The 14451-nt window shown below is 39.3% G+C and overlaps 1 protein-coding gene across 1 annotated transcript; it reads left to right on the top strand.

Annotated features, from left to right (window-relative positions):
• The first annotated feature begins 4656 nt into the window (after positions 1–4656).
• On the top strand, positions 4657–13583 carry LMOD3 (leiomodin 3). The gene is made up of 3 exons (XM_087708867.1): positions 4657–5153; positions 8649–10028; positions 13074–13583. Exons 1-3 carry the CDS (start codon positions 4860–4862, stop codon positions 13098–13100), a joined length of 1701 nt encoding a protein of 566 aa, XP_087564993.1. The 5' UTR covers positions 4657–4859; the 3' UTR covers positions 13101–13583.
• Positions 13584–14451: the final 868 nt, after the last annotated feature.

The raw sequence follows: 14451 nt of genomic DNA, 5'->3' as shown, positions 1-14451 counted from the left end.
AGTGAAGCTGGCTTCCCCATTGACTCTGCCTGTCAGAAGGTTACAAAAGACTTTGGGACACTGCAACAGTCATAAGTATGAACCAGTTTCCAAGCTTCCGCATTTTGATCACATGACAATGGGGGTACTGCAATGGTCATAAGTGTGAAAAATGATCATAAGTCACTTTTTTCAGTGTTGTAACTTTGAACAGTCACTAAATGAACTGTTGTAAGTCAAGGACTATCTACATTCTCTCCCCATCACAATATATTCTGCTGGTCTTTAAACAATTCCAGTGTAATTGAAGATGGTCTCATACGTCCAATTCTTCATTTCTGTTTGGAAAGCATTATAAAACAACCAAATTACACATCATCTGGACATTCATATAAGGTAAAGGAAAAGGTTCCCCTTGACATATGTACTAATCATTCCCAACTTTAGGGGGCGATGCTCATCTCCGTTTTAAAGCCAAAGACCTACCACTGTCCAACGACGTCTCATTAGTCATGTGACCAGCATGACTAAACACTGAAGGTACATGGAAGGCTGTTACCATCCCTATTTGGTCCCTATTTTTCCTACTTGCATTTTTACATGCTTTCGAACTGCTAGGTTGGCAGAAGCTGGAACAAGTAACGGGAGCTCCCTCCATTATGCGGCGCTAGGGATTCGAACCACCAAACTGCCGACCTTTCTATTTGACAAGCTCAGCATCTTACCACTGGGCCACCGCGTCCCTAGGACATTCCTTAGGACATTCATATAACTGAACCTTAATCATATTCATGTGCATTTATGTGTGTGTTTGTGTGTGTATGTATGCAGGGCTAAAAAACAACTGTTCTGTACGGTACGATTTTAATGGAAAAATAATAGTTGCTACATAACTGAGCACTGTATCTATGTTGAAGGTTGTCCCTGTTAAGTATCAAATCTGTTTCTGCAAGTTCTCACCCCCAGACTATTTTTTTTATGTTGAAGAAAATAAAATATGTGAGTATAATTTATAACTGTGGGTACTGTGCGATTGATATAAATCGCCTATTTGCTTTCTTTCAGCTTAGTTTTTCGGGTGAATCAAGAACTATTTCAGTGAAATACAATACAAAGTAGAACAAATGGCTCGGTTTTCTTTCTAGAGAGAATCAAGTGACCAAGCAAGTCCAATTGGTTGCTAAGGTAGCTCTTATTTGTTGTGAAGAGAAGTATGTTGAACTGGTATGTGGCCATGAGATCAGATGTAACACATTGACTGGTAGGAGCTCTGTTGATGCCTGTTAAATGTGTAGATAAGTTAGGATGGGAACAACATTGCTCACTGAGTTTATTAACAACTAGATGATAACCCGGCATTGCCTGGGTAATTATTTATCCTGATCCTGTATTAGACAGGAAAAGCCCTGATTTTGGTGACAATTAAATTAGTTACAAATGTTTTCCCTGTGCCCCAGGAAGAGTCAAGAAAAGTGATACCACCTTAATTTCTAATGTTGGATTTTCCCCCTTACCAGAAGGCGACTCCTTGTGGAGTACTGTGAAGCCATTACCATGGTGACTCCACTGTGCTGCACAGTAGAAGCCATTTTATGGCAGTACAGTAGAAGCACTGTAAGGCAAACAAGCTGTATCTTAGCAGAACACACACCCTGAGGGATGTTAGGGGTGTCTTACCCCCACAGTATTTGTTTCCAGAGGGTAAGTCATTTGTATACCAAGTTTGGTTGAAATTGCTCAAGGTGTTCCACAGTTATGCTGGGACATACACAAAGACATCCGCTTTTATATATGTAGATTACTGTGGTTTGATTTTTCCTGAATAACCATTGCAATTGGCTCCATTAATAGCTTCTGTGGATTCCTAAAGGCTTAACTTACTGATCAGCTTGGTAGATGGGACGGGATGTAGGCCACCGGCGGACCACAACAGAATGACAGGAGGAAGCCCTATGGCCAAGGCAATGTCTGATAAGAGACAACTCAGTCTGCAGATGAGGGGAAAGCATGACAAATATTTCAGAAGAAATATAGACTAACAGAGAGCTGGAAAGAACCTTGGAGGTCTTCTAGTCCAACCCCCTGCTCAGGCAGGGAACCCTATACCATTTCAGACAAATTGTTGTACGATATCTTCTTAAAAACCTCCAGTGTTGGAGCATCCACAGAGATTACTGGAAAACTAGAGGGAGGTCCTTCTAAGGAGGGGAAGGGTGAAATACAGAGTCTTGGAAGATTCTCTTAATGTAACCTTGTAATAAAGTAGTTCAGCTTCTATCCTTCTCTGGATTACCTCACAAGGTTTGCAGCAAGGAAGCCTGTTGCCCTCCACATTTTGCCCTGTGGAAGTCCTAATATTCTTTATTATTACTATTATTCAGGCTGGGGTTGTTGAGAGTTGATGTCTACCTCCTAGATCAGGAGTGTCAAATTCACATCACCATGCCGGCGTCATGTGAGGTATCATGACTTTCCCCCCCACTTTGCTAAACCGGGTGTGGGCGTGGCCAACATGTGACACAATCGGCCCATGGGCCAGGAGTTTGACAGCCCTGTCCTAGATGAAGAGATTGTCCATCACTAAATGTAGACGTTCAACCCATGTTATTTCCTAGGTTGCCCATCTCCGTGACAGTCATTAAATTCATGTTACTCCGTGCTTTCAGTCTAAACAAGAATAAGTATTTGCTTTATAACTATTCTCTGCTAGATAATAAACCGTAGGGTTCTTTATGAATTGTTTAAAGTAGTGTGATGTAGAGAAACAAGGAACATTGAGAACCTGCCTTAATATGTTATTATTACAGATAGTCCTCGACTTACAACAGTTCATTTAGTGACCGTTCAAAGTTATAACGGCACTGACAAAAGTGATCTAACCATTTTTCACACAGCCATAGTAGCATTCCCATGGTCATGTGATCAAAATTCAGATGCTTAGCAACCAACTCATATTTATGACGGCCACAGTGTCCTGGGGTCATGTGATCACCTTTTGCAATCTTCTAACAAGCAAAGTCAATGGGGAAACTGTTACTAACTTAACAACTCCAGTGATTCACTTAACAACTATGATCCCCACTCCTCAGTCAGTTGGGAAAATGTCAAAAAAGTACTGGCTAAAGCGGCACAGACCTATAAGAGATAGGCGGATAAACACTGGGCTCTGCAACAGCCATTCCGGGTGGGAGAGAAGGTTTACCTCTCCACAAAATATTTGAAATTAAAACTGCCTAGCAAGAAAATGGGGCCAACGTTTATGGGACCATTCCCCATAGTAAAGATCATCAACCCAGTCACAGTGCAATTGAAACTGCCTTGATTGCTGGGGAATATACACCCGGCGTTTCATAGTAGCCTATTAAAACCCATGGTCTGATCCACTCTGAGATCACTACCCTGGGAGCCCCTGGGCCCTATGGTCATAGGGGGCCAAACCCATTATGAAGTTCAATGAGTCCTTGATTCGAGGTGGTACAGGAGACAACTCCAATACTTAATCAAGTGGAAGGGCTACCCTTTATCAGAAGCATCTTGGGTAAAAAGTAGGAATATCCAGGCTGATCGCCTTATAGCAAAATTCCATGCAGAAAATCCAGGTGAGTCTGGGGGAGGAATGCATCCTTAAATTATATACCTGTACTCAAATTGTCTTTGTGTCATGAGGTAGCTTTCGTGAAGTGAGGGGACCCGGATGTCAACTTGTAAAGCGTTGCCATGACTATTATCAGGTTGGCATGGGAGGGAGGATTCCACGCATACCTCCAGCCAGAGTCGGATCTCATGGTGAACATGAATTATGACGTATGACAGAAGGGAAGAGATAGAGGGGTAAAGTTCAAACGCAGTTAAGCAGGAGCCAGTTTTGGCTCCACAGGAGAAATGTCAAGATGTTGATCCTAATAAATGAATGGATGAATTTGTTTGAACTTTGTCTCGAGGCTTGTAAATTAATTAGGTCATCTCTTGGGAACTTCACAGATAATTTGTAAAGTCACCGGATATGGCAATCCAGGTCACCATCAAATGATAGCAGAAATAATTGTCTGTATCTCTTTGCTGCCAACTAATGATTGTACAGATCCTTTCACACCAAATCTGATACCTTTATAATTTTTTATGAGATCCAACCGATTGTTCAAAAACATTGAACAATGTACACTCTAACATTCTAATACTATTTTCATTTTCTTTTGTAATTAATAGCTGCTGCCGCCTTGGCCATTTGATTTGTTAGTGACTCTGCATATTTCCAAGGGCATCCCTTAGTTCTGGTGTCAATAACAACAAGATATTGGCCAATGTCATTTAATCAATCATTTTGAAACAGTTGTAAAGCTGTGGATCAAGTTTGTAAATAATTGGTTCATAATGTCACCTGGGCAAATCTTACAGTTTCCTACAGATTTAAATACAATTTATGCACAAGCCTTCATTTCCTCATACTCTAAAACTGAGTGTATATCGTGAGACATTTAAAATGATATAACTACAGGAATCCTCTAGAATATGATTGTGGCAATGCCCCGAGCAGCTGTACCAAAATGTCACAAGGGCTTACACAGCTGACATAAGCTACTCAAAACAGAATATGGCAGCACCTCCATAAATTTTCTTGCTCCGGCTAAGCCCTGCTTAATTTAGATGTACCATATGTTTCAATCCTCCCTCACTCTTCCTGAAGCATCATCTAAGACAGAGCTGTGTATTCTCTCTGACGGAGGGTGGGGGGGAAATACACACACAGACAAACACTAGGAACACTGGAGATTTTTCATAAGGCTGCCAAAGGAATTACCCTCCTTTCCTCTACTTTGGACATTTGTTTTTTTTATCCAAGTACCTGCCCTGTGGTTATTTTTTTTTAATCAATAAAGAACATGTCTGAGCTCAGTCAAAACTCTGACCAAGAGGACGTCTGTTCGGGAGAGATCGATGAAGATGAAATCTTAGCCAACCTATCTCCTGAAGAACTGAAGGAACTACAGTGTGAAATGGAAGTCATGGCTCCAGATCCCAGAGTGCCAGTCGGAATGATACAGAAGGATCAGACGGAGAAACCCCCGACAGGAAACTTTGATCACAGATCTCTTGTTGATTACCTGTATTGGGAGAAGGCCTCCAGACGAATGCATGAGGATGAAAGGGTACCAGTCACGCTATTACCCTCGGAGGTAAGGAGCAGGAAATATAAATATTCTGCATGCAGGTGCCATTCATATTTTATCGCGGTGTTTGATGAGCATCTGCTAACATGCTGCTCTTATGCACATCTCCAATAAATAGGTCTTGAATTTAAGCAGATGTATGCACTTTAAAATAGGCTTTAGAATATTTTTTGCATGTAGTAAATCAATAATACCAATAATATAACTTATTTTTTTCTGCCGTAAACAGCTGGTTGAACCTGCAAGCTTTTCCAGGTTTTGTGATTTTATGGTTTAAATAACTTTATGGATCCCTAGGATAAAATTCACACCTCCAGTCTGGTTGAGTAAAAATAGTCTAAAATACATGATATTCCACTACTTATTGATACTTGATAAAAAAAATATAAAAAGCTATTACTATCAAATGATCTTGAAATCCCAATCCAACTTATTATATTAATAATGAACATTCCAATATGCTTTTTTTTAAAACTGATTTTATTGTTTTTATTTTCCTGTTTACCTGCCTGGGTTCCTTCTGGGCAGCTGAATAGATTTGTTTAATAAAAAGAGGAATAACAATAGCAAAAGCACTTAGATTTATATACCGCTTTATAGTGCTTTAGTAATACTCTCTGGGCAGTTTACAGAGTCAGCATATTGCCCCCAACAATCTGGGTCCTCCTTTAACAAATATTGGAAGAATGAAAATGCTGAGTCAACCTTGAGTCAATCAGGATCGAGCTTTAGGCTAGGGGCAGAGTTTGCTTGCAATACTGCATTCTAATCATCGTACCACCATGATGAATAGTTATTAGATTAATTAAATTATGCAAACTAAAATGTTTCCCATATGGGGAAGAATATTTCACAAGATTTTTATCAGTCAAAATCACATAGAACTGGAAAAAAGTCCATAAGGACCATCTTCACCTAATAAAGCCCATCCTCCACAAAGAGCCAAGTGAACCTGCCTAAGTCATACTATCTGGACTGTCTTTAGGTGTCTTCTGATATGTCTGACTTCATCTCCCATGACTTTTCTAAGGGCTACAACTCCCAGAATTCTTAGCAATGATCAAACTGAATTAGGAATTCTAGGAATTGAAGCCCACGTATCTACAAGTTGCCATGGTTTGGAAACATTGACTTAGATCCTTAGAGAAAATTATATACAAGGTTTTGCACTTCCTAGATTGTTTTGAATTTGTTACATGTGTTTTAACTATTGTCTTATGATTTAACATCAGTGAAACATCAGATATCAGTACAGAAGCAGTTGGGTGCTAAAGTGAAGTCTGATAATTCATGTAATTCAATCATATTAAAATTGGATAATCCTGTTAATAGGATCATCATACTTTCATTATAATTAGTTTAGCAGATTTAAAAGAAATTTTATTAAGAGTATGTAATTATTTACATAATAATTTAACTTGATTTTGACTTCATCAATTTTGGGAGGTTGGTAATCGGTGCAGATAGCAAAGGGTTAGTATGTGACTCTCAGCCAGAAAAATGATGCTTACCCATAGTATGTACAATATGGAAAGATTACACAGATTGCCAGGCAAAGGCTGATACTAGAATTACCAAACAGATACATAGAATTAGAATCTTCCATCTGGTCCTGATGGAATCTACTTTGATAAGTATTGTCTCAAAGATGTTTTTTTTTTAAAAGGCAATTGGATTTTGTTTTTTCCTTGAGATTGGCAAATTTTAATACAATTATTAGCAACATGTAATATGCACATAATAAATTCTGACATAGTTACAATTTTTGTACTTCAGGATAATCCCACATAGAATTCAATACTATTATCCAATCTTGAATTTACAGCTAATCCCAGACTAATAAGGAGTCTGGCTGATAAGAGTGGTTGTAGGTGCTGTTAGCACAAAGATCATCATAAGCCAACACCCCAACCTGAAAATTCTTTTCTTTGTAGGAAAAATATCCTCATGTAATATAAAGCAGGCCATTCCTGAAATTCCTGAACCCACTCAGTTTCTGAATGCACTGAATCCAAATTCTCATAAGGCAACGTCAGTTTATTGGTCCTCATACAATCCAGAACAAAGATTAGGCAGTTTGTGTAATGATGCTGATGTTAGAGAAGAATAAAGCTGGGTGTTGTCACCTATTGTTAGTTTATAACCCACTTCATAACTCCTAGAAACTATACCAAGCAGTTTCATACCTCTCTTGAACAGCATCAGAAGATAAAATAATCTCTGTAAGGCTCTTGAGGTACTCAATAACTAGACTGCAAAGAGGCCAACCTCATGCCATTCTCTGGAAGACATTAATTGATATGATGATGTACAGAAAAACATTCCAGAGGTATTCAGTAAATGTGTCCTGCAATAATATATAGCCCCATAGTATTGCATATGGCAATTTGTCTGTAACTTTACTGTCTATGTACAGTGTCTAAAAAATAAAATTGAATTTATGGAACCACTGAGAAAAACACTTGAATTAAGAATAAATTGTACCATTCCCTCATATTGGACCAGACTTGACTTTGTGATGGGAATAAGTTCACTTCATGCTCCCTTTTCTTATGAGGTAATTTTCAAATTAAAGCATAATGAAATGTACGAATTCTATAATAAGGGAGTCATGTTTTACATTATTTTTCTCTTCTAAACCAGACTTAGCAAATGATGCTAGCGGGTGCAGAAGTTCTCAGTGATGATCCCTCGATCCAGCAGATGGAGAAGGAAAAGAGATTGGTGGAAGAGCTGGGAACAAGACTAAAAAATTACATCAGGGATGTTTCCAAGTGATATGCATATTTCAAAAGGGGGAAGTCCGAAAAAGGCACATAAGCAGGATTATAACCAGGCTCAGGTTTTTATTCCACATAGTATAAACATGTATCCCTTCCAACTATACATATTTGAGTCATGGTGGTGCAGTGGTTAGAATGCAGTACTGCTGGCCAACTCACTGCTCATTCCAGGAGTTCGATTCTGAGTGGTTCAAGGTTCACTCAGCCTTCTAGCATTCCGAGGTCCATAAAATGAGGCCCAGATTGTTGAGGGCAATATGCTAACTCTGTAAACTCTTAGAGAGGGCTTCAAAGGACTATGAAGCAGTATATGTCTAAATGCTATTGCTAAGTGTTATTTGGTCCAATAGCTTACCATAAAGTATTGTAAGCCCTGAGGGCTGGCTATGCATGGCCCTTCTGAGGTCTGTTTTCACTGGCAGAGACACCATGGGCCATTCCTTCACTGTTCCAGGTCAGGCGAGTTTGACACCCCTGGGCTAGCAGATCTCCAGGGTCCTTTACAACTGTGTTATTCTGCTATTCTGCGATGGGCAGCCCAAAAATCTGAAAAATAAATAAATAATGCTGATTATATAAGTATATTATGACGCCTTTCCTTTTAAACTTGTAAATCTTCATAACATAAAAACAAATTCATCAACCTCCTTAGTCTTGTTCAAATGATGCGGGGAAATGATTTAAAATTATTTCAGCTCTTAGCATTTTGTTTTTATAGAGACCCATCAGAAAATATCCTGAGGAAAATGTTCCCAATAGTAGCAGTGAAAAGCCAATGGCCAACGATACTGCAAATGAAAATATAAATGATTACAAAAAGAACAAGCAAATGGATGAGGAAGAGGAAGGGGAAGAGGAGGAAGAGGAGGAAGAGGAGGAAGAGGAAGAAGAGGAGGAAGAAGAGGAGGAGGAGGAAGAGGAGGAGGAAGAGGAGGAACAAGACGAAGAAGAAGAAGAAAAAATAGAAGAACCAGAGAAGAAAGATCTGGAAACAAAAAAACTTCAGGAGAATGGCAAGAGCACCCAGGAAACTAAAGGATCATACACAGAATCGGGTGAAAAAGGAGAAAATGAAAAGAAAGTTTCAAAATTAAATATTCCCAAAAAATTAGCTCTAGACACTAGTTTTATTAAATTAAGTGCACGGCCTTCGGGAAATCAAACTAATTTAGAAGGGAGTCTAGAAAGAGTCCGGAGAAACGACCCAGAAATGGCAGAACTCAACTTAAACAACATTGAGAACATCCCCAAGGAGATGCTAGTGGACTTTGTCAATGCCATGAAGAAGAACAAGCACATCAAAACATTCAGTTTAGCCAATGTTGGGGCAGATGACAATGTGGCTTTTGCTTTGGCCAACATGCTGCGTGAAAATAGGTGCATCACCACCCTGAATATCGATTCCAATTTCATCTCAGGTAAAGGGATTGTGGCCATCATGAGATGCCTACAGTACAACGAGAAGCTTACGGAGCTACGTTTCCACAATCAGAGAGGTATGTTGGGTCATCAGTCGGAAATGGAGATTGCCAGACTTCTGAAAGCCAATCCTACGCTTCTTAAGATAGGCTACCATTTTGAACTTCCAGGACCCAGAATGGTGGTCACTAACCTCCTCAGCAGAAACCTCGATAAGCAGAGGCAGAAAAGGATGGAGGAGCAAAAATTGCAACAGTTAAAGCAGCAGAAAGAATTCATTGCCATGTTGGAGAATGGACTTGGGTTGCCTCCTGGGATGTGGGAATTGTTAGGAGGACCGATACCGGCTTCAATGATGCCTCTTTCAATGCAACCTCCAATGGCACCAGTTCCCAAAACCCCACCTGTTGGCCGAAGACATGAACCTGCTATAAGAGAAGAACCTGAAAAGGATAGCAGCAGTGACCTTCCCGCTTTCAAGATAGTGAAGCTCAAGAGGACAAAGCGCAAACCTTCTATCCAGGAATATGTTGAGCCAGCTGAAAAAACCAACCTCAAAGATGTGATTAAGACCCTAAAACCTATTCCGAGAAGGCGTCCTCCTCCTTTGGTTGAGACCACTCCAAGAGAAAAGCTACTTAAGGATATTCGCCAGAGTAATGTAGCTTATTTGAAACCGGTAAGTATTGGGCGAGTCAAGGAAGAACCAATGTGTTGCAATATGAGTAACTTCCTCTTAGCTGTTGATGTGATTGCTGCTCTTAGAAAAGGCAGAACTAATGATTGATAAAATATGATTAGCATTATAAGTAGTCCTCAGCTTACCACCATAATGGAGTGAGCTCATTATGGTCATAAGTCATAATACTTGTAAAGGAGGCCATCGATTTTACTACCTTTTTTGCAGTGATTGTTAAATGAATGTTGTGGTCATTAAGCAAACCCATTGTGGTTTTTTCCCCACCAAAAACTGGAAGTAAAAGTCAGGTTTTGGTAAAAACACCATAAATCACAGTCATATGATCATGTGTAAATGTTTGTAAATGCCAATTTGCCAAGCACCAGGAATGTAGCCATGTGATCACAGGAGTGGGACTAGCCATCAGAACTTCAGAACTGGATTGTAAGTACCTTTTGGGGTAGGTGGGGTAAGAGCCAAGGTGGCGCAGTGGTTAAATGCAGCACTGCAGGCTACTGCTAGATCAGCAGGTCAGCGGTTCAAATCTCACCGGCTCAGGGTTGACTCAGCCTTCCATCCTTCCGAGGTGGGTAAAATGAGGACCCAGATTGTTGGGGGCAATATGCTGACTCTCTGTAAACCGCTTAGAGAGGCCTGAAAGGCCTATGAAGCGGTATATAAGTCTACTGCTATTGCTATTACTATTGCTAGGTGTCTGTGGTAACTTGAACAGACGTTACATGACCATTCGTAAATCAAGGACTACCTCTAAAAGCTGTTCTCTTTCATACAACAATTCAATTTTAGTTATCATATGATTTCTTTTCTTCAGCAGGTAGATAGGTAGTTTCATGCTCTTTGGATATTTTGGACTTTGGTTCCCACCAATATGGCTACAGGCAACAAATTATGGATACCATAATTCAAAAAATCTGGGAGACACCAGCAAAATGTCTACTCCTGGATTATATTCTAACTGTAATCATGAGTAAATGTTTACAAATCTAAGTAAAGAGGGGGAAAGCTTTTTCTGCCATTATTATTAAATTATTATTAGTAAATGAAAACAGAAATCCTTCTGATCTCCTGTAGATGATTTAGAAATGTATTATCAGCTCCAGATCTGTGTTTTGCTCAGGCATACAAGCCATTTTACAGTATCTATAGAAAACAAAAAAAATTCATATCCTCCTGCTCATAATATTTTTTCGTAGAATAAGACTTTTTTTTTGACTAAAATCAGAGTGAGTCTATGTAGACAAGCATTCTATGATGCTTAAATGGTTTTCTATATGTTGGGCTGTGAATTTAGGAGCATTCTTGTCAAGGGGTGAATGGATCAATAGAAACAAGGAGGCAAATTAGTACATTTCTAAATTGCAGATGCTTGGAACGTGCCCATCAATGTTGACTCCTACTGTAAAGTATTCTTTTGCTGCGTAATCTGATAACCAAAAAATGAAACTGCAACACTTTCTAAGCGTTATATGGGCTTCAACTTAAAGCACATGCCCCTGTGTTTCATGCATGCACCTGCATACCCTCAAGGAAGTAGATAAAAGAAAGCTAACAATTTGCTGCTTCACTAGTTTGATCTTTCCTTCTATAGCCGCTGCACTTGAGAATGTTTACAAATCCTTTTTGTAAAAGTTGGGACGAGGCTTCTCAGATAACATCAGTACTGAAAGCACTGTAGGAGATGAACTGCATTTTCTGCCACAATCCCCCTTCTCAGTTACACAGCAGGCTGGGTTTCATATCGAACCAGCTCTGGATTCAATGTCTCTCTTTAGATTGATTGGGATGCCTCAGAAGCTCTCACATGGGGCAAGGCCAGTAGTTTGCACCTGTTAATGATTGAAGTCATTCCCCAGTAGTAAATTATGCCACCCTCAGAGGTGCAGATATAAGTTTCCAAGGTCAAAGTCGAGCACTATATACTACAGCCAGTGGTAGTTCCTTGCACTTGGCATCATGGGTAAATTGTCTTTCCAAAAGAGAAAATGCTAGTCAGTTTCAAATATGATTGATCGATCAGTTGATTTATCTCCTGTCTTTATTATTTGTATAAATAACTTAATGAACATTAAATGAGCATACCTAATATTCTTTCCCCCTCCTACTTTCCACACATCAATAACCCTGTGTGTGGTGGGTGTGGTGGGGGAGAGTATGACTGGCCCAAGGTCACTCAGTCAGCTTTCATGCCTAAAGTGGAACTAACAGTTCTTCACCAGTCCTTCTTGAGGCTAGAAATAGTGAGGGAGAAAACCAGAACAGGAATTGCAAATCAACCATAGAAAATACAAGTTATTAGTAATGATTATAAGATAAAAAATGCATTAAGATAAAAGCTCAACACAGATTTGGGTATAACTGAGTTTAAGTTCTGAATTTTGTGTTAAATGGAGGGAACAGTTCATTATCTGGGGATAATTTTTTTAAAAAAATCTCAAAATTTACAGTTTATTTAAATACACATAGAAACAATACATTTCTACTTTCAAGTGGGAAAAACTTAAGACAGGATTCACATTTTTTTTGTTTGTCAGATTTTTTTTGGGGAAAACCTTAATCATTACCTAAAATTGCATTGAACTCAATCTGACACACACAAAAAATGATGACAATTATTAGGAGGTTAAGGATTTTTACCTGATACATAAAATGTGATAAAACTGTTCCCAAACTCTTGTGTCCCTGATTTATTATATTACTTGCATTCAATAGGCACTTTGTAGTACAGTGGAAACACCGTTTGGTGTGGGATACTACAGTAAATGTTTTACTTTTGGAACAGCAAAATCCTGGGTTGCTGAACAGTATTTCTCTGCAACCAAGTTACTTTGAAGAAAAATATTTTATCTTCAGTGTATGTTTTGTTGCATAAGAGCTGCTTTGATGTTTTGCCAGAAAGTATGTCAAGAAATTGTTTTCAATTTTACTGTGTCTTTTACAACATATATGCTGTTTATATAATTTAAAAGCCTTCTCTCTGGCTATTCCCTTCTCCAATTCATACATTTTATTACAATTCCTACACAGGTACCTGTTCCCAAAGAGCTGGAATAAAACACCCTGTTCTGCTGAAGAAAACAGCTAGAAAAAACGACCAGATTATCCAAGTGTTGCTTCAGCGGGTTTCAGGAATTGATTCCTTCAGCTGGGTGTCATGAAGACACTAGAACAATGTTTAAATCATGTGGTCTGTTGAAGTGATGATTGCTGACTTACGATCTCAAGCAACCAGATGTATTTTTATTTTTGGGACATGCAGAAGTGGAAAGGGCTACTTCACCTGTCTCTTTTAATCACTGTGCCACCCCTGTCATCAGTTCTTCAGGAAAATGTACTGTCTCCATATGACCTTCTCTCCTGCATTTTACAGAAGCACATTGGGCATCCAGTTGGGGTATTATTGTTTCATTCTTCCACTCACCTGTAGTTGTGGGGCATACCTGCCAGTTTTAAAACCTTATCTTTTTGTTAATCACAACTAATTTTATTTTTATTAGATGAAGGATGTTACAAGAGAAATAAACAGCAACTTTCAGATGAATATAAATGTCTTTAGCTTGAAGTAACTATGGAGATTGTATAAATAGTGCATAAAGGTAAAGGCTCCCCTCGCACATATGTGCTAGTCGTTCCCGACTCTAGGGGGCGGTGCTCATCTCCGTTTCAAACCTGAAGAGCTAGTGCTGTCCGAAGACGTCTTCATGGTCATGTGGCCGGCATGACTAAACACCGAACGCACCCAGAATGCTGTTACCTTCCCACCAAAGGTGGTTCCTATTTTTTCTACTTGCACTACTTGAGACCCTAGAAAGAATGCAGAGAAGAGCAAGATGGTAAGAAGTCTGGAAGCTAAACCATATGATAAATAGTTAAGGGAATAAGATATATCTAGCTCAGTGGTTTCCAACCTTTTTTTGGCCATGCCTCACCTAAGCATGTCTAAAATCCTGATTCCCCCCCCCCTTAATATATAATTCTTACTTTACTCAAAAAGTGAACTGTATTCACGTGGAGAAAGCTAAAAGGCCATTAACTTGGTTAAAAAAGCTTCAAATTGCCCCCATTAAAAATCAAATTGCCCCCACTGTGGGGCGTGGGCCCCACATTAGGAACCACTGATTTAGCCTAACAAAGAGAAGGATTAGGGGTGATATGATAGCTGTCCTCCAATACTTGAGGGCGGCCCTAGAGACGAGGTCAACTTATTCTCCAAAGCACGTGAGGGCAGGACAAACAGCAATGAGAGGAAACTTATTAGAAACCCAATCTGGATAGCTAAGGAAAATTTTCCTAAATTTAGAATAATTAACCAATGGAACAGCTTGTGGCCCAGAGTTGTGGGTGCCCCATCCGTGGAGATTTTAAAGAAAATTTTGGACAGCCATTTGGGATGGAATAAAGTCTC

The sequence above is a fragment of the Thamnophis sirtalis genome, unplaced genomic scaffold (genome assembly GCF_051295495.1).
Source record: "Thamnophis sirtalis isolate CommonGarterSnake01/CBP01778 unplaced genomic scaffold, rThaSir2_p1.2 scaffold_3, whole genome shotgun sequence".
NCBI lineage: Eukaryota > Metazoa > Chordata > Lepidosauria > Squamata > Natricidae > Thamnophis > Thamnophis sirtalis.
This window is presented reverse-complemented; position numbering and strand designations above follow the sequence as displayed.

Coding starts and splice junctions, on each gene's coding strand:
- LMOD3 (XM_087708867.1), top strand. CDS start 4,860: ATGTCTGAGCTCAGTCAAAACTCTGACCAAGAGGACGTCTGTTCGGGA. Junction 5,154..8,648: donor TCACGCTATTACCCTCGGAG/GTAAGGAGCAGG, acceptor TTGTTTTTATAG/AGACCCATCAGAAAATATCC. Junction 10,029..13,073: donor ATGTAGCTTATTTGAAACCG/GTAAGTATTGGG, acceptor ATTCCTACACAG/GTACCTGTTCCCAAAGAGCT.